The sequence below is a fragment of the Diaphorina citri genome, unplaced genomic scaffold (genome assembly GCF_000475195.1).
Source record: "Diaphorina citri unplaced genomic scaffold, Diaci psyllid genome assembly version 1.1 scaffold1305, whole genome shotgun sequence".
Classification (NCBI taxonomy): Eukaryota; Metazoa; Arthropoda; class Insecta; order Hemiptera; family Psyllidae; genus Diaphorina; species Diaphorina citri.
Genome location: NW_007378734.1, coordinates 20886 through 41570, shown reverse-complemented (window position 1 = coordinate 41570; position 20685 = coordinate 20886). Strand labels below are relative to the sequence as shown.

At 38.3% G+C, this 20685-nt stretch overlaps 1 protein-coding gene and 1 long non-coding RNA gene across 5 annotated transcripts; one reads left to right on the top strand and one right to left on the bottom strand.

Annotated features, from left to right (window-relative positions):
• Nucleotides 1-9548: 9548 nt before the first annotated feature.
• Nucleotides 9549-19535, bottom strand: LOC113469942. Of its 2 annotated transcripts, none has more exons than XR_003393202.1 (2): nt 19468-19535; nt 9549-9932 (listed from the first exon to the last, which is right to left on the bottom strand). It is a non-coding gene; the product is annotated as an uncharacterized LOC113469942 (long non-coding RNA). The 2 variants fall into 2 exon arrangements; XR_003393203.1 differs by lacking the exon at nt 19468-19535 and adding an exon at nt 18379-18478.
• LOC103515250 lies at nt 14204-17497 on the top strand. 3 transcript variants are annotated; one of them, XM_026828000.1, is made up of 3 exons: nt 14204-14357; nt 15967-16708; nt 16872-17497. In XM_026828000.1, exons 2-3 carry the CDS (start codon nt 15997-15999, stop codon nt 17153-17155), a joined length of 996 nt encoding a protein of 331 aa, XP_026683801.1. In that variant the 5' UTR covers nt 14204-14357; nt 15967-15996; the 3' UTR covers nt 17156-17497. The 3 variants fall into 3 exon arrangements, 2 of the variants coding, with proteins under 2 accessions (XP_026683801.1, XP_008478402.1); XR_003393201.1 differs by lacking the exons at nt 15967-16708; nt 16872-17497 and adding an exon at nt 14440-14471; XM_008480180.3 differs by lacking the exon at nt 14204-14357 and having other exon boundaries at nt 15948-16708.
• Nucleotides 19536-20685: the final 1150 nt, after the last annotated feature.

Genomic DNA, 20685 nt, shown 5'->3' with positions numbered 1-20685 from the left:
CTGGATTAATGGAAAAGAGAAAGGGTAAGAGAGGACATAGAATAGACGAAGAGGAAGGTTGGAGAAGGGAGTGAAATGGGAGAGAAAGAAAAGGAGAAAAGGGAGAGTTAATAGAGCTCAGAAGAGAGGAGGGATTGCGAGAAGAGGGCGAGAAGGAAAAAAGGAGGGAGAGAACGAGAGAGGGCAGTTATTAAATAGTCCTAAAAAATGGAAAGGACGAGAAGAGGAGGGAATGAAAAGGAAGTGCAGGCAGAATAGATGGAAAGGAGTGAGGAAAAGGGAAGAGAGGGGAGTTATCAAATAGTCCTAAGGAATAGAAAATACGAGAAGAAGAGAGAATAATAGGAAGGAAGTGGAGGCAGAGAAAGGGAGAGAAAAAGAAAGGATAGGATAGGAAAGGGATTAGAAAGGAGGAGAAGAGGAAAGGGAAAGGAAGTAAAGGATAAGAAAGGGAGAATAAGGATAGTAAAGGGAGGGAAGAGGGACAGAAACGGAGAGAAAGGATAGAAAAGGGATCAGAAAGGAGAAGAAGAGGAAAGGGAAACCCTGAGATGGGGGGGGAGAGAGAGAGAGGGGGAGAGAGAGAGGGGGAGAGAGAGGGGGAGAGGGAGGGAGAGAGAGAGAGAGATAGGAGAGCAGAGGTAAGAGAGACAAGAGGAAAATTCCAGCTTTCGGATAGAAAGGGTTGCTACTAAAGCCCTATTGATCAGTACATAAAATTTTATTACACCCACCTATCTCTTTATCCATTGGATTTTGCTATGATTTTACTTTTGGCCCTTGCCTTTGGGTCCTCCTAGCAAATCCATATGGATTTCCCAATGAAATCACAGAGACTCATAATTATGTCATAAATACTAGTCATAATCCAAAAGTAGAAAGAAAACTAGGTGATCCAATAAGAACAACAACAAAACGACCACCAGTGACTTAGACCAATTGATGTGGCAGAATTCCTAGGACTACCAACTACAGAAAGGGTTTGATTCCGTTTGACTTGGGCAATGGCTACTATACAACAACAGTAGCAACATTATCAGCTGGCATTGAAAAATCAAGTTCTTCGTCAAGTCAACTTGAAAAATCAAGTTTTTAGTCACACCAAATTTGGGAAAGCGTTAAGTTCGTGAAGCATTCTTTACCGTGAGCATACCTGATCTTCGTTCCAGGTGCCCTGAGCTAATGACATGTGATACGTTAGGTTTTAATAACTTTATTACTCTAGCCTGGAATAATACATAATTATCTAGGAAAGCATCTCATGCATAGGTACATTCCATAAAAATACACATACAGTAAGCTCATCTCATGTCTGGTATTGCATGGGTTGGATTAATTAAATTAATTGAAACCGTAGTAAAAAACTAATAATAATAAAAATAAACAATAGGTATTTTAAAAATAATATGTAAATTTGATGTAAGCAAAATAGAATCAACTGGCCAAAAACTAGTTTTTTAATCTTCGTAAAAAGAAAGGAAAATGAAGACAAAGACAACATGAAAGTAGGAAAAATTAAATTAGCCATCTACAGAAACACAAGTCAACGATGCTGATGTAAATCTTTACAGTATAAACATTTATTAAACAACTGTAGACCTCTACCACCAACAACCTGCGGTTGGATTAATTAAATTAATTGAAACCGTAGTAAAAAACTAATAATAATAAAAATAAACAATAGGTATTTTAAAAATAATATGTAAATGTGAAGTAAGCAAAATAGAATCAACTGGCCAAAAACTAGTTTTTTAATCTTCGTAAAAAAAGGAAAATAAAGACAAAGACAACATGTAAGTACAGGAAAAATTAAATTAGCCATCTTTAGAAACAAGAGTCAACGATGCTGATGTAAATCTTTACAGTATTAACATTTATTAAACAACTGTAGACCTCTACCAACAACCTACACTAAAAGAGAACTGCACAAGCTGAATACCTAAAATAGGAAAAACAACATCAACAGATATCCGATCTAAAGAAATAGCAAATCCATATGGATTTCCCAATGAAATCACAGAGACTCATAATTATGTCATAAATACTAGTCATAATCCAAAAGTAGAAAGAAATCTATAGGTGATCCAATAACAACAACTACAACAAAACGACCACCACTTAATCATATAAAATAATTCGCGTTTTGCCTGACCAATGTAATAATCGCATCAAATATAAAAAGCTTTAATGAAACGGTTGATGTGAAAAATGAGAACAATCATCCAACAAAAAGAATCCAACAGTTACAAATTGGACTTGGATTGGACTTGGTACCTAATACAATGATAGTAGATATTTATAAATCTGAGCTGGGCATGACGTAAGAAATCGTGCTTATGATTTTCACAACCAACGTAAAATTATCGATGATTTTCTTGCTTCACAAATGGAAATAAATACTTAAATTTTGTACATATGTAAGTGTCTAGCTAGTTGTTACTTTAGAGCTGCTTATTTTTTATCTTGGTTGTCCGTTTTCTGCAATCATGTGGTGGAAATTTTACGAATTAATCACGTCATAACTAACACTACGGTGCGTCTGATTCTCTATCTCGTATTAAAATAATGGTTGGGATTGTTGGGAAATGATAAACCCACTTGTACCTAATCACAAGGTTGGACTTGGATGGAATGATATACCTACCCACTTGGCCAGGACTCTAATGGAAGGTGTACACACCAGCCGTTCCGAGAACAAACCTTATCTGTACAAGATAAATTCCGCCACGGGGGAGAATCGAACCCACAAACAAGCGCTTACAAGGCAGACACACTACCGACTAAGCTAACTAGGCTGGCCATCTCTCCTTATAATTATGATGATCAGCTGATCAAACTATCAAATAAATGAAGAATTCCATGCCTCGACCAATGGGTTTCGAAACAGCGCCTTCCTCGTTAACAGCCTGCTCCCTGCTACACGGAGGCAGTAGCAACATTCACACCACTCTGGATCTATGGCTTAATAGAAGAAAAAGAAAAATTCCGTTGGTCCTCATTTTTCCTGCTCTATGACCTTGAAACATCACCCAAGTAAGCGCAACTGATCTATTCCATGCCTCCAATGGGTTTCGAAACAGCGCCTTCCTCGTTAACAGCCTGCTCCCTGCTACACGGAGGCAGTAGCAACATTCACACCTCTAGATCTATGACTTAGACCAATTGATGTGGCAGAATTCCTAGGACTACCAACTACAGAAAGGGTTTGATTCCGTTTGACTTGGGCAATGGCTACTACAACAACAGTAGCAATGGTTATCAGCTGGTGATAAGGTTATCAGTAATGCCGGAACTGCAGTGAAGGTGGAAGTGTGACCAATGGAGAATGGCGACACTTGAGACACGTAGAACACGTCAGGAGAGGCTGTAGACGATGGAATGCATCTTCAGAACCTTCGGGGTCTGACCGAATGGTCAATATTGGTGTGAACGGTCAAGAAGTCACCTGGGTCGTATTTTCCACAAAGACTTGAGACCACATGCACACACGAGGACCTGATGAACGCAGACGAGAAAGTAATACAGTTGGGAATAATCGATTATGATAATCGATTAATCGATTCGGATTATTATTGATAATCGATTATGTGAAATAATCGATTGTTCCCCAACACTACCTACTAGAGGGCACTGAAGAGGACCTGAGAGTGGCTGTGAAATTCGTTCCACTTTTCCTCGTGATAACTACTGGTGACTACCTCTCGTTCTCGTATACCTCACAGAATAGTAGCTACAGTACCAATACAGTAGAACCTCGATTTTTTCAACCTCCAATATTTCAACTCTCTATTATTTCAACCCCAAAATCAGTTCAAAATAGGGTATTTATTAACCATTTTGTTCTTTTGTATCTAAATGTTCCCCTTTTTCCATTGTTTTATATGGAAATTCAATTATTTCAACTTTCGATTATTTCAACAAACCCTTGGTCCCAATTAGTTGAAATAATCAAGGTTCTACTGTATATCTAATGGTACACAGTGCCAATATGATAGTACAGTATACCAATTTACCAACGTGACTAACTTAAGCGATTACAGGGTAAACTAATAGAAAGAAAAAAACTAATAAAACGAATGGCTCCTCGATAGAAAGTGCCTAATGGAAAACATAGCTGTATTGTTTTGTACAAAGCTTATGGTACCTGAGATCAATCAATCTGATTTCTCAATATTTAGCCTAAATATTGAGAAATCACATTGATTGGAAAACATAGGTTGATAGGGTCTAATATAGCTCTATAGTAAAGATACCAAATGACTAACTAACCAACTCTCTAGCTTTGTTTATTTACCAAATGACTGACTGACTAACTATCTACCTACTACCTATGGACCTAAGTATAGAGAAGAAGGACAGGATAGGAGAAAGCCAGTAGTGCTGAGAACAAACCTTATCCGTTTAGGATAAAGTTCGTCCCAGACGGCAATCGATCTCGCGAGCTAGCGCTTACAAGGCACCCTCCAAGCTACCGAGGCTGCCTTCATACATTCTGAGTCTTAAAGCTGAGTCCACACATAGTCGACGGCCGTTGACCTTGTGTGCACACAGCTTTACAATCCTTTAATTTCCTTACTTTAGCCTAAGTATTATTACTTTCTATTATTTTCATTCAGATTTATATACTAGTTTTTACTTAAAAAGTTGAGTGTTTTTATCCGTATTCACAAAAGTTGTTTGGAAGTTCTCCTTCTTCTAAGCGGTAGTATTTTGATTTTTTATTTGCGTCCCTGAAAGAGAACAACCCGAGTTTAACTCGAGCGTTTTGCAGAAAAAAGAAGACGAAGAAGAAGAAGCATAAAACAGTTTACAGTTATGAACTATTTTGTACTTTCTTTTCGACTTTTCTGCTCCGGATAGATAAAAAGTGCTTTTGTTAACCCATTCTGAACCTTTTGGTGGAGTTAAAATTGAGTACACATTTGCACATGGTAAAATATTGAACGATTTTTTTTTTTCTTATCTAGGTATATATGAACGACATGGGCAGAACAATAACAGGGTACATGAGAGTGAATTCATAAGCCAAAAACGGTCAGAAGACAGATGGATGAATGATGAACCAGATCAGGTGGCAATCCGATCATAGTGACGTGGAATGGAACCTTTAAAAGTAGGTACCTAATTGACTCACAGGTCACAAGCGGTCACAAAATGTGAAAGGCAAAACAAGCTCCCTTAGTCCTTTGACCAAACGAGACACACACGGGTTAAGCATAAATAGATATAAAATGTGACAAAAATAAATTTACCAACTTTCAAGGATTTAAAAAAGAATAAAACATATAAATAAAGAGGAAAAAAGAAGAGAATAAAAAGGAGCAAGAATAAAAGTTTTCTCTGTATTTCTCTTGAGATTAATGTTGCTCAAGATTTGTCTGGTGGTTAGCCTCCATTATTCTTCTTATCAGGAAAAAATAGGACGCGTGCCACATTTCGGGTACAGTTCAATTTAACTTGAAGAAGATACCACCTGACACAAGAGATCTAGAAAACAATAAAACAATGAACCTACCAAAAGCGAAAAGTGTAAGAAAAAGACATATAAAATCTATGTTTTTTTAATAAATTTTAAAAAAAAAAAAAAAAAAAAAAAAAAAACAGTTTTTTATTACTTTATCAGATTATTAGTAGTAAACTTTTGTTTTTATAAGCACTTTCCCTGTTGACTGATGGTTTTTTTCCGAATTAGAATGACAAAATCCCATTGGCTATTAACACACGACCCTAAGAAATAAAAGAACAAATAAATAACACCGACCAACAAACATGTTAAAGAACACATGACAAATAATAATAAAGAAATACAAACACAATAAAGAAACCGTGATGAAAGCTTTGCCAAACAACTTAAGTACAAGGAAACTTGAAGACTTGAAGAGAAGAATGGAGTACCTTTCGAGTATCAAAGGTACGATTGACAAATAATAATAAAGAAATACAAACACAATAAAGAAACCGTGATGAAAGCTTTGCCAAACAACTTAAGTACAAGGAAACTTGAAGAGAAGAATGGAGTACCTTTCGAGTATCAAAGGTACGATTGAACTAACGAAACAGAACATTCGACCATCATAACATTGTGATTCCTGATGACATTGAAATAAGGGCAAGGATAAAATTTTGTGCTTTCTTTGGTGAAGTTTCGAATCCGCGAACCTACCGCTCACCAGATGAGTTATTGACCGGGGAGGAGTGAGGTACAGAAGCTTGAGTTGAGAACTTTTTTTTAGGAGAGGCTGGCTTTCTCCTATCCTGTCTTCCTTCTCTCTTCGATTTCGGGACGATAAGACCATAGCAGTTACATACAGTTCCCTCTGTCAAATCTCCTAAAAAAAAAAAAAAGTTCTCAACTCAAGCTTCTGTACCTTGACCAATCAAATGCCTTGAGACTATGCTTAGCACGAACTTAAGAGCCAGCATTTTGTTCATAAATATGGGTGTTAGACACTGAAGTAGGGGCTTACAAGCGCCCCGGGCGGGAATCGAACCCGCGGCCTAGCGCTTACAAGGCAGACGCACTACCAACTAAGCTAACTAGGCTGGTGAGTTGAGAACTTAGACACTGAAGTAGGAGCTTACAAGCTCGATTTACTATCTGGAGATGAGAATAAACCGAGGATTTTTCAATACCTAATTGCCGAGTCAATTATTTAGGATTGAACTAGATTCCAAGATAAAGTTAGTATTGATAAGCCCTAAGGATAGCCCTGGCCTAAAGTCCATGAAGCAAGAAGGAACCTAAAGGGCCAAGCCCCCATCACATACTTGGCCCTCGCTCAGAACACCACAACATTGTAACACCGAGAAATTGACATTATGAAGATTGACCTCTCCGAACTCGCGACCCGTAGACTGTGAGCCGAGTACAGAACCGGCCTAAAGTCCATGAAGCAAGAAGGAACCTAAAGGGCCAAGCCCCCATCACATACTTGGCCCTCGCTCAGAACACCACAACATTGTAATACCGAGAAATTGACATTATCAAGATTGACCTCTCCGAACTCGCGACTTGTAGACTGTGAGCCGAGTACAGAACTACAGAACCATTTGACTCAAAGGTCAGGACGTGGTCGGGTCAAGGTCATTCATCTGATAAGGCAAAGTACAGTGAGTAGTGAACACCATGGAAAACATAGGGAATCGTGATGTTGAATGCAGGTATGATAAACTTCTTGTGGAAGTGGAAAGAATTATGCGGCAACACTATAGTCCGTCCACTATACCTTTTATTATTAGTAATAATAAAGGAAGGACGGACTAAAAAGCAAAAACTAGCTCAGGTGCGACAGACAATTGAAGTCGCTCATTGCCCATCGTCCAGAACCCGACAGAAAGCGTTAAAAGTTCGTGCAAAGGTCAGGACGTGGTCGGGTCAAGGTCATTCATCTGATAAGGCAAAGTACAGTGAGTAGTGAACACCATGGAAAACATAGGGAATTGTGATGTTGATTGCAGGTATGATCATAATATCATACATAAATCATAAAGAACTTCTTGTGGAAGTGGAAAGAATTATGCGACAACACTGTATTTGCATAGTAAATGAAGCAACACTGTAATTTTAGAAGCAACGAGCACATTTTTTTTTTTTTTTTTTTTTTTTTTTTTTCTTTCACAATTCAGCCTAGTTTCCTAATTAGCTTAGTTGGTAGCGCGGTAGCGCGCCTGCCTTGTAAGCGCTAGATCGCAGTTTCGATTCCCGCCCGGATTTTATCTTGAAGGGATAAATGTTCGTTCTCGGAACGGCTGGCTTTCTCCTATCCTGTCTTCCTTCTCGTATCGATTTCAGGACGACAAGACCTTAGCAGTTAAAGTTCCCTCTATCAAAACTCTTTGAAAACAGCAAAAACTAGCTCAGGTGCGGCAGACAATTGAAGTCGCTCATTGCCCATCGTCCAGAACCTGACAGAAAGCGTTAAGTTCGTGAAGCATTCTTTACCGTGAGCATACCTGATCTTCGTTCCAGGTGCCCTGAGCTAATGACATGTGATACGTTAGGTTTTAATAACTTTATTACTCTAGCCTGGAATAATACATAATTATCTAGGAAAGCATCACATGCATAGGTGCATTCCATAAAAATTATATACACATACAGTGAGCTCATCTCATGTCTGGTATTGTTTTTTTTTTTTTTTTTCTTTCACAATTCAGCCTAGTTTCCTAATTAGCTTAGTTGGTAGCGCGGTAGCGCGCCTGCCTTGTAAGCGCTAGATCGCAGTTTCGATTCCCGCCCGGATTTTATCTTGAAGGGATAAATGTTCGTTCTCGGAACGGCTGGCTTTCTCCTATCCTGTCTTCCTTCTCGTATCGATTTCAGGACGACAAGACCTTAGCAGTTAAAGTTCCCTCTATCAAAACTCTTTGAAAACAGCAAAAACTAGCTCAGGTGCGGCAGACAATTGAAGTCGCTCATTGCCCATCGTCCAGAACCTGACAGAAAGCGTTAGGGGAGAGAAGGAGAGAGCCCTGAGAGGGAGAACAAGGGAGAGGGAGGGAGCAAATTAAGTAGCTTCCTACTCATAAAACACAGAAACAGCCAGAAGAAGATGATAAAGAAGAAGAAGAAGATGATGATGAAGATGAAGAAGAGAAAGAAGAAAGAAAAACAGCAAGAAAAGAATAAGAAAGAAAGAAGCCTTTTCCTCTCTTTACTAAGAATAAAAATAAATTGCGTCCCTTCATACCTCTTCTGTTTCTCTGCTGGAAGCAAGTTGCGACCTTTTTGAAACGCGGCGCGGGGCGCAATCGAATCAATCGATGCCATTCAGAGGTTGAGTTTTTTCTCAGGTCAACTTATCAAGGAAAGTTGAGTTTTTCGTCAGGCCAGCTTGAAAAATCAAGTTTTTCAAGTCAACTTGAAAAATCAAGTTTTTCGTCAAGCCAACTTGAAAAATCAAGTTTTTCATCAGGGCCACATTGAAAAATCAAGTTCTTCGTCAAGTCAACTTGAAAAATCAAGTTTTTAGTCACACCAAATTTGGTGTTGTTGTTGTTGTTGTTGTTTTTTCACACATACTTAAAAGAAAAGTCAACTTTTTCTCTTTTTCAAGTATTACAAAGACGTGTAGCTTCCTCCTCACATAGTCCGGCGTTTCAAGTCAACTTGAAAAGTGTCGAATTTTCCACACCACAGCCGCCTCCAGTTATACCGAGAACAATATTTCTTACAGGATTTCCCTCTTCCTCACAGATTCCCTGCAACTTTTTTTCACAAAAGGACGCCGAGAAGGATTTTTTCCCTTCCTTCTTTTCAGTAGTTTTTCAAGCATTTTCATATTTGACTTACAAAAAAAAGGAGGACGGACTAAAAAGGAGGAACAAGAGAGCTCGTCCTTGGGGGGCAAACTAGTTCCTTGTTCAGCTCAAAGGATTTTTTATGAGCTGGATATTTTGCGGATAAAAGCGAGAGCATTACGATTCTGTTTTATAAACTCTAGTTTTATTGCATCCTCTTAAATGTGGGATAGGTTTGCATGTTATATTTGGATTCAATAATTTTAAAATAATAAAAAAACACTGGAATATTACCTGGAGGAAGTGTTGGGGAGTATTGAAAGTGGATTGCATCCTCACCGACGAAGTATTCAGAAGCTGTGTACATTCTGGAGGTGGCAATCTAAAATCCTTCCATTCAAACCCCAGAAGGTTTTCAAAGTTTCACTTTACGCTCCAGAGTTCGATGATGGGCAAAAAAGGGGACTGATCATTCGAGTTAAAAAAAAGTTAGTAGTCCGTTTTTTAGTAGTTAATTTTATTAGCACAAGACGTCTTGGCAATTGATAAAACCATTAAACAAATTCAAATTCTTGAACAATTTGTCTACGTACGGGGTTAAAATGCATCAAATTGCTGTTTCAAAATAGGTATTAACGAAAAGTACATAATATGTAGTTCACAAAACTTAAAGGGCACTAGAATATTGGGAACTGAAAGTCAATTGGAATGGTAAACCCTTTAGAAAATCCAAAGGACAAAGCATGGCCTGACAGTTCCTAACCCCATTTAGGAAATCTAACGAAGTATTATAGCTTGATAGCGCCTATTGGAAAGCCATTCCAAAGGAAATCTTGGCAACAGTTTGAGAGAGAGAAGAGTTACAATGCACCCCTTGAGTTGCTTTCACTACCAGAGTTGTATTTACCTTTCAGAATTCCCCCTCTTTCCTGAAGCTCGTTTCTCCTCTTTTGGTGTAATAGCGCCTATACTAAACCATAGAAAATTCAAGATGGCGCGATGCCGACGTCAGAATCGTTTCCGTTCCCAAAAGCAAAGTCAACTTTTGACACTTTATTATCGGTTTTCTAGCGGAAAATCCGGAATTTAAGACGAAATAAACGAAATTCCTTAAAGGACTGAAACGGTTGATGTGAAAAATGAGAACAATCATCCAACAAAAAGAATCCAACAGTTACAAATTGGACTTGGATTGGACTTGGTACCTACAATGATTGTAGATATTTATAAATCTGAGCTGGGCATGACGTAAGAAATCGTGCTTATGATTTTCATAACCAACGTAAAATTATCGATGATTTTCTTGCTTCACAAATGGAAATAAATACTTAAATTTCGTACATTTTTTTTTTTTTTTTTTAAGCAAGGCTGGCAGTATATTATAATCTATTCTATTCTAATAGTTATGGCCACACTCTGAAGCTGTGTCCACCGGCCGTCGATCGACAAGGAACGAGGTGAATCTATGTTGTTATTTTGTTGAGGCAGTGTGGACTGTTCAGCTTGCTGAATTCAAATAGCATAACTTTGATCTCAAATTCTGGTCTCGGACAATACTCTTAGTAGTTGAGCACTCGCCTCTTTACTTCATCCGTGCTTGATTATGATTAGTGATTAGCTCAGTAGGTGGGTAAATATTCAACCAGGAGCCAACCCCTAAAAGAGATAGTGTTGTGCGTTTTGCGTCACTCTCGACCCGGAGTGTCTCGGAGAGTCTCTTTGGATCCCAAGTTTCCCGACGAAGGAAGTTCAAACACACCAGACACACCTAGAGAGCACTGAAGAGGACCTGGAGAGTGGCTGTGAAATTCGTTCCACTTTTCCTCGTGATAACTACTGGTGACTACCTCTCGTATACCTCACAGAATAGTACCAATACAGTAGAACCTCGATTACTTCAACCTCCAATATTTCAACTCTCTATTATTTCAACCCCAAAATCAGTTAAAGATAGGGTATTCATTAACCATTTTGTTCTTTTGTATCTAAATGTTCCCCTTTTTCATTGTTTTATATGGAAATTCAATTATTCCAACTACCCTCGGTCCCAATTAGTTGAAATAATCAAGGTTCTACTGTATATCTAATAGTATACAGTGCCAATATGATAGTACAGTATACCAATTTACCAACGTGACTAACTATAAGCGATTACAGGGTGAACTAATTGTTTGGAAGTTCTCCTTCTTCTAAGCGGTAGTATTTTGATTTTTTATTTGCGTCCGTGAAAGAGAACAACCCGAGCTTAACTCAAGCGTTTTGCAGAAAAAAGAAGACGAAGAAGAAAAAGAAGAAGAAGAAGCAAAAAAACAGTTTACAGTTATGAACTATTTTGTACTTTCTTTTCGACTTTTCTGCTCCGGATAGATAAAAAGTGCTTTTGTTAACCCATTCTGAACCTTTTGGTGGAGTTAAAATTGAGTACACATTTCCACATGGTAAAATATTGAACGAATTTTTTTCTTATCTATATATGAACATGGGCAGAACACATGGGCAGAACAATAACAGGGTACATGAGAGTGAATTCATAAGCCAAAAACGTTCAAAAGACAGATGGATGAATGATGAACCAGACATTTCTTAAAGGTGGTAATCCGATCATAGTGACGTGGAATGGAACCTTTAAAAGTAGGTAATCGACTCACAAGTCACAAGCGGTCACAAAATGTGAAAGGCAAAACAAGCTCCCTTAGTCCTTTGACCAAAAAAAAAATTACAATGGCCCGGAAATGGGGAAAATTTCACTCACAAGAACACTTATTTTCTTTTTTATACACATCTACAACGCAAAACTACAAACGTATGTGCCAAGAGAACTCTAAAAATTCCGCAGCAGACTAAAAAAAAAAAACCAATCAATCACGTTACAAAATCACTACTTGAACTTTACTAGAAACGTTTCCAGCTAAAGCTGCCTTATCAGTTGTTATCAGTAAACAGTAGTGGGGCAGGAGGGGGGTAAAATTATCAGTCGTATAGGGCAAGGCCTCTGGTCTGTTTTTTTCACGTTGCATAAATGCTTATCATTTGCCCAGGCTTGTCCCTTCCACTCCATGCTGAATACAAAACAGGGGTTTTCTCCTACGCAGAATTTTGAAAGCTATTTTCCCCCGGATTTTTCCTGATCTACAGATGTATCAAGAGAAAATTTTAAATCAATCGGACCAATACAAGTGGCTCAAAAGCTAGTCAAAAAGTCAAAAGATTTGACCCAAACAAGATAGATCTCTAGTTCAGTAAAAACCATATAAAAAGAACTACTGTTTTCATTGAACTACTCACTCAGTCAGCCAGATCCTAAGACATGTTACTCACTGCATACATGCATATACATTGTATAGGGAGTTGAGATTTGATTCAGTGACCGAGTAGTTCACTAAAAAGAGTAGTTCTTTTTAACTCGCTCACTCTTTACACATCTCTAGTTTCAAGTTTTCAACAAACTTGAAGTAAATGGATACGCCACAAGTCCAAATAGTTTCCTCGGAAGTAACAGGGGCGGTCAAAGATAAAGAGTATGGAGTGTGGTCTGGAGGCAGCATATTATGTGAGAGTACGGAGTGATATATTAATTAATATGCTGATAATATAGTCAAGATCCGTATTGGTCGATAAATGCGGAATACCTCAGGGGCAGACCAGATATCAGTATTTTGCTTTTAGAGGGAGGGAGAGGGAGGGAGGGAGAGAGAGAGAGAATTGAATATGGTACATTTATTTTAACAGAAATTTAAGTAAGTTTCCTTAAATTTCTCTACTGTTGGTGTTTTTGGCGTTGGCGAAACAAACACAGGCTAAGAAATAACAGAAATTTAGGAGAGAGAGGGAGGGGGAGGGAGAGAGGGAGAGGGAGAGAGAGAGAGAGAGAGTTTGATAGAGAAAACTACGACAAAGAAGGTCCCGAAATCGAAGATAGGATAAGAGAAAGCCAATCGTTCTGAGAACATATACCGTACATATCAGTTTCATCATCAAATCTTAAGTCGTTCCAGAAATGGGTCGACTGTGAACAAATCATGTTCTATCTTTGAACTTTTCTTCGTTAAATTACAGTTGTTATGATATCAAATTTGCCACGGGCGCGAATCGAACAGGCGACCTAGGACTTACAAGGCTCGCTTCGTTCGTTCAATGGAGTCCAAATTTACATCACACGTTCGTCTCGCCCTCTCTCGGAAGAAAACTCAACTGATAACCGCCTCTCCCCGTAAACGAAATAATTAAAATAAATAAATAAACAACGATAAAAAACAGAAACAAACAAAATATTAGGTATGCATTTACGGTAGCGCTTCCCAAAATTGTCGCAACCGCGGCACGCTTTTTAATAATCCAATCTTTCCGTAAAATGTGACAAAAATAAATTTACCAACTTTCAAGGATTTAAAAAAGAATAAAACATAAATAAAGAGGAAAAAAGAAGAGAATAAAAGTTTTCTCTGTATTTCTCTTGAGATTAATGTTGCTCAAGATTTGTCTGGTGGTTAGCCCCCATTATTCTTCTTATCAGGAAAAAATAGGACGCGTGCCACATTTCGGGGTAGAGTTCAATTTAACTTGAAGAAGATACCACCTGACACAAGAGATCTAGAGAACAAAAAAACAATGAACCTACCAAAAGCGAAAAGTGTAAGAAAAAGACATATAAAATCTACACATTTCGGGGTACAGTTCAATTTAACTTGAAGAAGATACCACCTGACACAAGAGATCTAGAGAACAAAAAAAAATGAACCTACCAAAAGCGAAAAGTGTAGGAAAAAGACATATAAAATCTATGTACATATGTACATTGTACATAGAATGAAGAAAAGCTATCAAGATCTGTAGTTTTGTACATAGAAAGCTGGGCTGGACCTAAATCGAATCATTCGTGCTGCTGGCTCTCATTAGATTTTACCGTAACGTTATCAGCAGCAAGTGATTTTATTTTACCAATGATCGTTTTAATTTCAATCATTCGTGCTGCTGGCTCTCATTAGATTTTACCGTAACGTTATCAGCAGCAAGTGAATTTATTTTACCAATGATCGTTTTAATTTCGAGTGTCAATAATCCCAGAATGCCTTCAAAAGTTTGGAATTGATCTTTTTTCCTCGGTCCAAGTACAAGAGGTAATGTGAAAACTGCACAATAATCCCAGAATGCCTTCAAAAGTTTGGAATTGATCTTTTTTCCTCGGTCCAAGTACAAGAGGTAATGTGAAAACTGCACTCGTGTAGACAAATGTTTGTATGTACATTGTACATAGAATGAAGAAAAGCTATCAAGATCTGTGGTTTTGTACATAGAAAGCTGGGCTGGACCTAAGTCGAATCATTACAGAGGGAGCTGTAACTGCTATGGTCTTATCGTCCCGAAATCGAAGAGAGAAGGAAGACAGGATAGGAGAAAGCCAGAAAGCCAGCCGTTCCGAGAACGAACATTATCCTAGCAGGATAAAATCCGAACCCGCGGCCTGGCGCCTTCAAGGCAGACGCACTACCAACTAAGCTAACTAGGCTGGTAAAAAAGAGGTCTTATTGTCCCAAAATCAATGACCGAAGAGGAGAAAACTAGCCGTTGGGAGATTGCAACTTTACTGTTTAGGATAAAGTTCGGCCCCGGGCGGGAATCGAACCCGCGACCTAGCGCTTCCAATGCAGACACGCTACCAACCAAGATAACTAGGCTGGCAGAATTACAGTAAAGGAGACTACAAAAGTTGTGAAAAAGCTCTATGCTTTACTACAAATACTTCGTGTTTTGATTGATTGAGCCAGCCTAGTTAGCTTGGTTGGTAGTGCGTCTGCTTTGTAAGCGTTAGGCCGCGGGTTCGTTTCCCGCCAGGGGCGGATTTTGTCCTGAACGGATAATGGTCTGTGGAGGATGCTGAGAAGAAGGTGCAGGTGTTGAACTCAAGTGTTCCTGTGAATTATTTGTCGTCTGGTAGAGGAGTCAAGCCACCAACGTCAAGAAGCTATGAGGATTCAATCAAGCCATCAACGTCAAGAAGCTGTGAGGATTCAATCAAGCCATCAATGTCAAGAGCGTTGTTCTTGGGAGTGAAATTCTGCCAGTTGTTTCTGAGGACGGGATAAATGAAGATGATATGAATAATATGGTTCGTAATGCCAATATGTATGTATGTTGCAAATGTCGGGATCATTGACCATTAGGCCATTTATTAAGGAGCGCGGTAGCGTTCCGCCCCGCCAAGTCAAAAGAGTTTGACATTATTATCTATAGGTATGTAGCTCAAATTGTGCACCAATACATGACCTAACATCCCTCTTTTTTAACCATTATTTATGGAAAACATTTCATTCCACGATTCCACGTTCCTAACTTAAAAACGTAGTTATTTCTAAACAATTTTATCATATTATTTTTTAGCTTTAAAAAAAAAGAACTTTCCAAATTGATGAAACTTTCTAAATCAGGGGACCCTAAAAGGATATTTTTCCACTCATTTCCCAATTTTGAAATTTTGGACCGATTGCAATACTTTCTCATTTCCCACCTTGTATAGGTCCTTATACATATTGCTAATAGAAAGTAATAAAAAGTTACTCACTGACACTGCTTCCTCATCATCCGATACATATCGAACTGATAGTCTCCTTCTCCTTCAAACAGTTCCTCGTCCTGACTCAAATCATAATAACATATCTTCTCTCCCACAAAGCAGCGGGATATTGTAAAGTCTATAATGGTAGTTTTTCCTCGGTCCAAGTACAAGAGGTAATGTGAAAACTGCACTCGTGTGGACAAATGTTCCAATCTCTTTGGAATATGTTCCTAAAGTTTTGGCCGTGGGGTCGCACAAGAGCTAAACTAGATGACGTCCTCACTGTACCAAAAGAAGTCATCAACCAGTATCATCAATGGAAAGAAGACTGCCAAAAAATCCTCACAGATATGAAAATGGGGGCAGACCAACTGGCAGTTGTCGAGAAAGAAGCTCGTGACATCAAAGAACAACTCATACTCATGAACCAAGAACTCAACGAAATAGCCAAGGCAATTGACGAAGATACACACGGGATTGTCAAAGCTAAACTGAAAACGCTACAAAACGAGCTGTCCAAGGAGAAACTTCACATGCAAATCGCCTACTACAACACCGGACTATCCACAGTGAACCTATTGCACAAACAAAAAACACTCAGCGAGATTGTAAAGAAAGCAACAGAGAAACTAATCATTTCCATGTCTGAACAATCATACCAAAGGTCTTCTAGAAACGATAGAGAAATGGCAAAGCTCATCAACACAACCAGATATGTCCGAGGGGAAATAGACCAGCTCAATGAATATGCCGAGAAAGTCAGACACATAGTGAACGTCAAGTTTGTAGAACGGTTTGTCAGAAAAGTAAATCCAGATTTGGAAAAGAAAAATGAAGAACCATGTAAACTACAAACTGCAGAAAATGTCAATGATCAGAAAGACTTGAAAAACAATGATGATTCTATAGCTCCACTTGAAACAGCCGAAGTTGCCATGAAAACGCTGCAAAGTAAAGACAATGTTGATGACATAAGTAGACATCCCAATTTCACTGAATTACAGTACAAAATAGAAGAAAGTGACGTGAGAAGTGAAGCTGCCTTTGATGATAAATTGGAAGAAATAAGACATGAAAGTTGAAACAGCCGAAGTTGCCATGAAAACGCTGCAAAGTAAAGACAATGTTGATGACAAAAGTAGACATCCCAATTTCACTGAATTACAGGACAAAATCGAAGAAAGTGACGTGAGAAGTGAAGCTGCCTTTGATGATAAATTGGAAGAAATAAGACATGAAAGCTCTGAATTCCCAGGATTTGCTGAAGTTTTTCAAAAGATAACTTTTCAAAATGCTGATGCAGACCAATGCAGTATTGGGGGGCAAACTAGTTCCTTGTTCAGCTCAAAGGATTTTTTATGAGCTGGATATTTTGCGGATAAAAGCGAGAGCATTACGATTCTGTTTTATAAACTCTAGTTTTATTGCATCCTCTTAAATGTGGGATAGGTTTGCATGTTATATTTGGATTCAATAATTTTAAAATAATAAAAAAACACTGGAATATTACCTGGAGGAAGTGTTGGGGAGTATTGAAAGTGGATTGCATCCTCACCGACGAAGTATTCAGAAGCTGTGTACATTCTGGCGGTGGCAATCTAAAATCCTTCCATTCAAACCCCAGAAGGTTTTCAAAGTTTCACTTTACGCTCCAGAGTTCGATGATGGGCAAAAAAGGGGAACTGATCGTTCGAGTTAAAAAAAGTTAGTAGTCACTTTTATTAGTAGTTAATTTTATTAGCACAAGACATCTTGACAATTGATGAAACCATTAAACAAATTCAAATTCTTGAACAATTTGTCTCTACGTACAAGGTTAAAATGCATCAAATTACTGTTTAAAAATAGGTATTAACGAAAAAAGTACATAATAAGTAGTTTACAAAACTAGCGCACTAGAAAGTTAGATAAGGTTAGAAAGTTAGAGCAAAGGTGTTTCATAATCAAAAAGGCAGAGGGCTAAGAAACTGAAAGACAATTGGAATGGTAAACCCTTTAGAAAATCCAAAGGACAAAGCATGGCCTGAGAGTTCCTAACCCCATTTAGGAAATCTAACAAAGTATTATAGCTTGATAGCGCCTATTGGAAAGCCATTCCAAAGGAAATCTTGGCAACAGTTTGAGAGAGACAAGAGTTACAATGCATCCCTTGAGTTGCTTTCACTACCAGAGTTGTATTTGTATTTTCCATTTTCCTTTCGAAATTTCCCCTCTTCTGAAGCTCCTTTCCTGGGTCCTCCCAAATTAATAGTCTCTACAAAAATTACTATTATTAGTTTTCAAAGTCACTATTTTTCCTATTTTCAAGTAGCTTTACAGCTTTACACGGTCGTTCATCCCTACAACTTAAATTCACAAATTGAAGAAAATTCAAGAGTTCAAAGAAAACTACGCATTTATTTACACAAATAGAATAGAAGACGAAAAGAATAGAATAATATTTATTTGTAATTAATGTTTAAGTACATTTACACAAATACCTGAACGGCTACCAACTCCGGAAATTAATCCTCTTTTAAAATAGCTAATCCAAAAGAGGTCGAAAAAAATTACAATGGCCCGGAAATGGGGAAAATTTCACTCACAAGAACACTTATTTTCTTTTTTATACACATCTACAACGCAAAACTAGAAACGTATGTATGTACCAAGAGAACACTAAAAATTCCGCAGCAGACGAAGGAAGAGGGACAGAAAAGGAGAGAAAGGATAGGAAAGGGATCAGAAAGGAGAAGAAGAGGAAAGGGAAGGGAAGTAAAGGATAAGAAAGAGAGAATAAGGATAGTAAAAGGAGGGAAGAGGGACAGAAAAGGAGAGAAAGGATAGGAAAGGGATTAGAAAGGAGAAGAAGAGGAAAGGGAAGGGAAGTAAAGGATAAGAAAGGGAGAGTAAGGATAGTAAAGGGAGGGAAGAGGGACAGAAAAGGAGAGAAAGGATAGTACAGGGGTTAGAAAGGAGAAGAAGAGGAAAGGGAAGGGAAGTAAAGGATAAGAAAGGGAGAGTAAGGATAGTAAAGGGAGGGAAGAGGGACAGAAAAGGAGAGAAAGGATAGGAAAGGGATTAGAAAGGAGAAGAAGAGGAAAGGGAAGTAAAGGATAAGAAAGAGAGAATAAGGATAGTAAAAGGAGGGAAGAGGGACAGAAAAGGAGAGAAAGGATAGGAAAGGGATTAGAAAGGAGAAGAAGAGGAAAGGGAAGTAAAGGATAAGAAAGAGAGAATAAGGATAGTAAAGGGAGGGAAGAGGGACAGAAAAGGAGAGAAAGGATAGGAAAGGGATTAGAAAGGAGAAGAAGAGGAAAGGGAAGTAAAGGATAAGAAAGAGAGAATAAGGATAGTAAAGGAAGGGAAGAGGGACAGAAACGGAGAGAAAGGATAGGAAAGGGATCAGAAAGGAGAAGAAGAGGAAAGGGAAGGGAAGTAAAGAATAAGAAAGGGAGAATAAGGATAGTAAAGGGAGGGAAGAGGGACATAAACGGAGAGAAAGGATAGGAAAGGATGGGTCCTCCCAAATTAATAGTCTCTACAAAAATTACTATTATTAGTTTTCAAAGTCACTATTTTTCCTATTTTCAAGTAGCTTTACACGGTCGTTCATCTCTACAACTTAAATTCACAAATTGAAGAAAATTCAATAAATTGTTGAAAGAAAACTACGCATTCATTTACACAAATACCTTAACGGCAGCCAAGTCCGAAAATGAAACCTCTTAATTCTTAATAGCTATCTCAAAAGAGGTCGAAAAAAGGATAGGAAAGGGATCAGAAAGGAGAAGAAGAGGAAAGGGAAGGGAAGTAAAGGATAAGAAAGGGAGAATAAGGATAGTAAAAGGAGGGAAGAGGGACAGAAAAGGAGAGAAAGGATAGGAAAGGAGAAGAAGAGGAAAGGGAAGGGAAGTAAAGCCAATCACGTTACAAAATCACTACTTGAACTTTACTAGAAACGTTTCCAGCTAAAGCTGCCTTATCAGTTGTTATCAGTAAACAGTAGTAGGGCAGGAGGGGGGTAAAATTATCAGTACTAGGAGGGGTAAAATGGCCTCTGGTCTGTTTTTTTCACGTTGCATAAATGCTTATCATTTGCCCAGGCTTGTCCCTTCCACTCCATGCTGAATACATAACAGGGGTTTTCTCATACGCAGAATTTTGAAAGCTATTTTCCCCCGGATTTTTCCTGATCTACAGATGTATTAAGAGTGAATGCTGAGTGATCAAAAAGATACATAACTGAGCCAAAATTTTAAATCAATCGTACCAATACAAGTGGCTCAAAAGCTAGTCAAAAGATTTGACCCAAACAAGATAGATCTCTAGTTCAGTAAAAACCATATAAAAAGAACTACTGTTTTCATTGAACTACTCACTGAATCAGCCACAGATCCTAAGACATGTTACTTACGGCATACATGCATATACATTGTATAGGGAGTTGAGATTTGATTCAGTGACCGAGTACTTCACTAAAAAGAGTAGTTCTTTTTAACTCGCTCACTCTTCACACATCTCTAGTTTCAACAAACTTGAAGTAAATGAATACGCCACAAGTCCAAATAGTTTCCTTGGGAGCAACAAGGACGGTCAAAGATAAAGAGTATATGGAATATGGTCTGGGGGCAGCATATGTGAGAGTACGGAGTGATATATTAATTAATATAATATGCTGATAATATAGTCGAGATTCGTATTGGTCGGCAAAAGTGGCATGCCTCAGTGGCAGTCCAGATATCATTATTTTGGTTGGGTGGAAGAGCTCACAGTGTGAGAATCCTGCCATTAAAGCCTAAAAAAAAAAAATGTTGAAAATTCTCCCCTTCTGGAAACTCTTCGTTCGTCCTATTTTTCTCTCTCTTTTTGTTTCGAAGAGAGAGAGTGAGAGTGAGTGAGTGAGTGAGTGA

Bases quoted from the DNA above. Each gene is read 5' to 3' on its own strand.
- LOC103515250 (XM_026828000.1), top strand. From the start codon at position 15,997: ATGTTCCAATCTCTTTGGAATATGTTCCTAAAGTTTTGGCCGTGGGGT. The intron at 16,709-16,871 runs TTGAAACAGCCG...AAGACATGAAAG, and splicing joins TGATGATTCTATAGCTCCAC to TTGAAACAGCCGAAGTTGCC.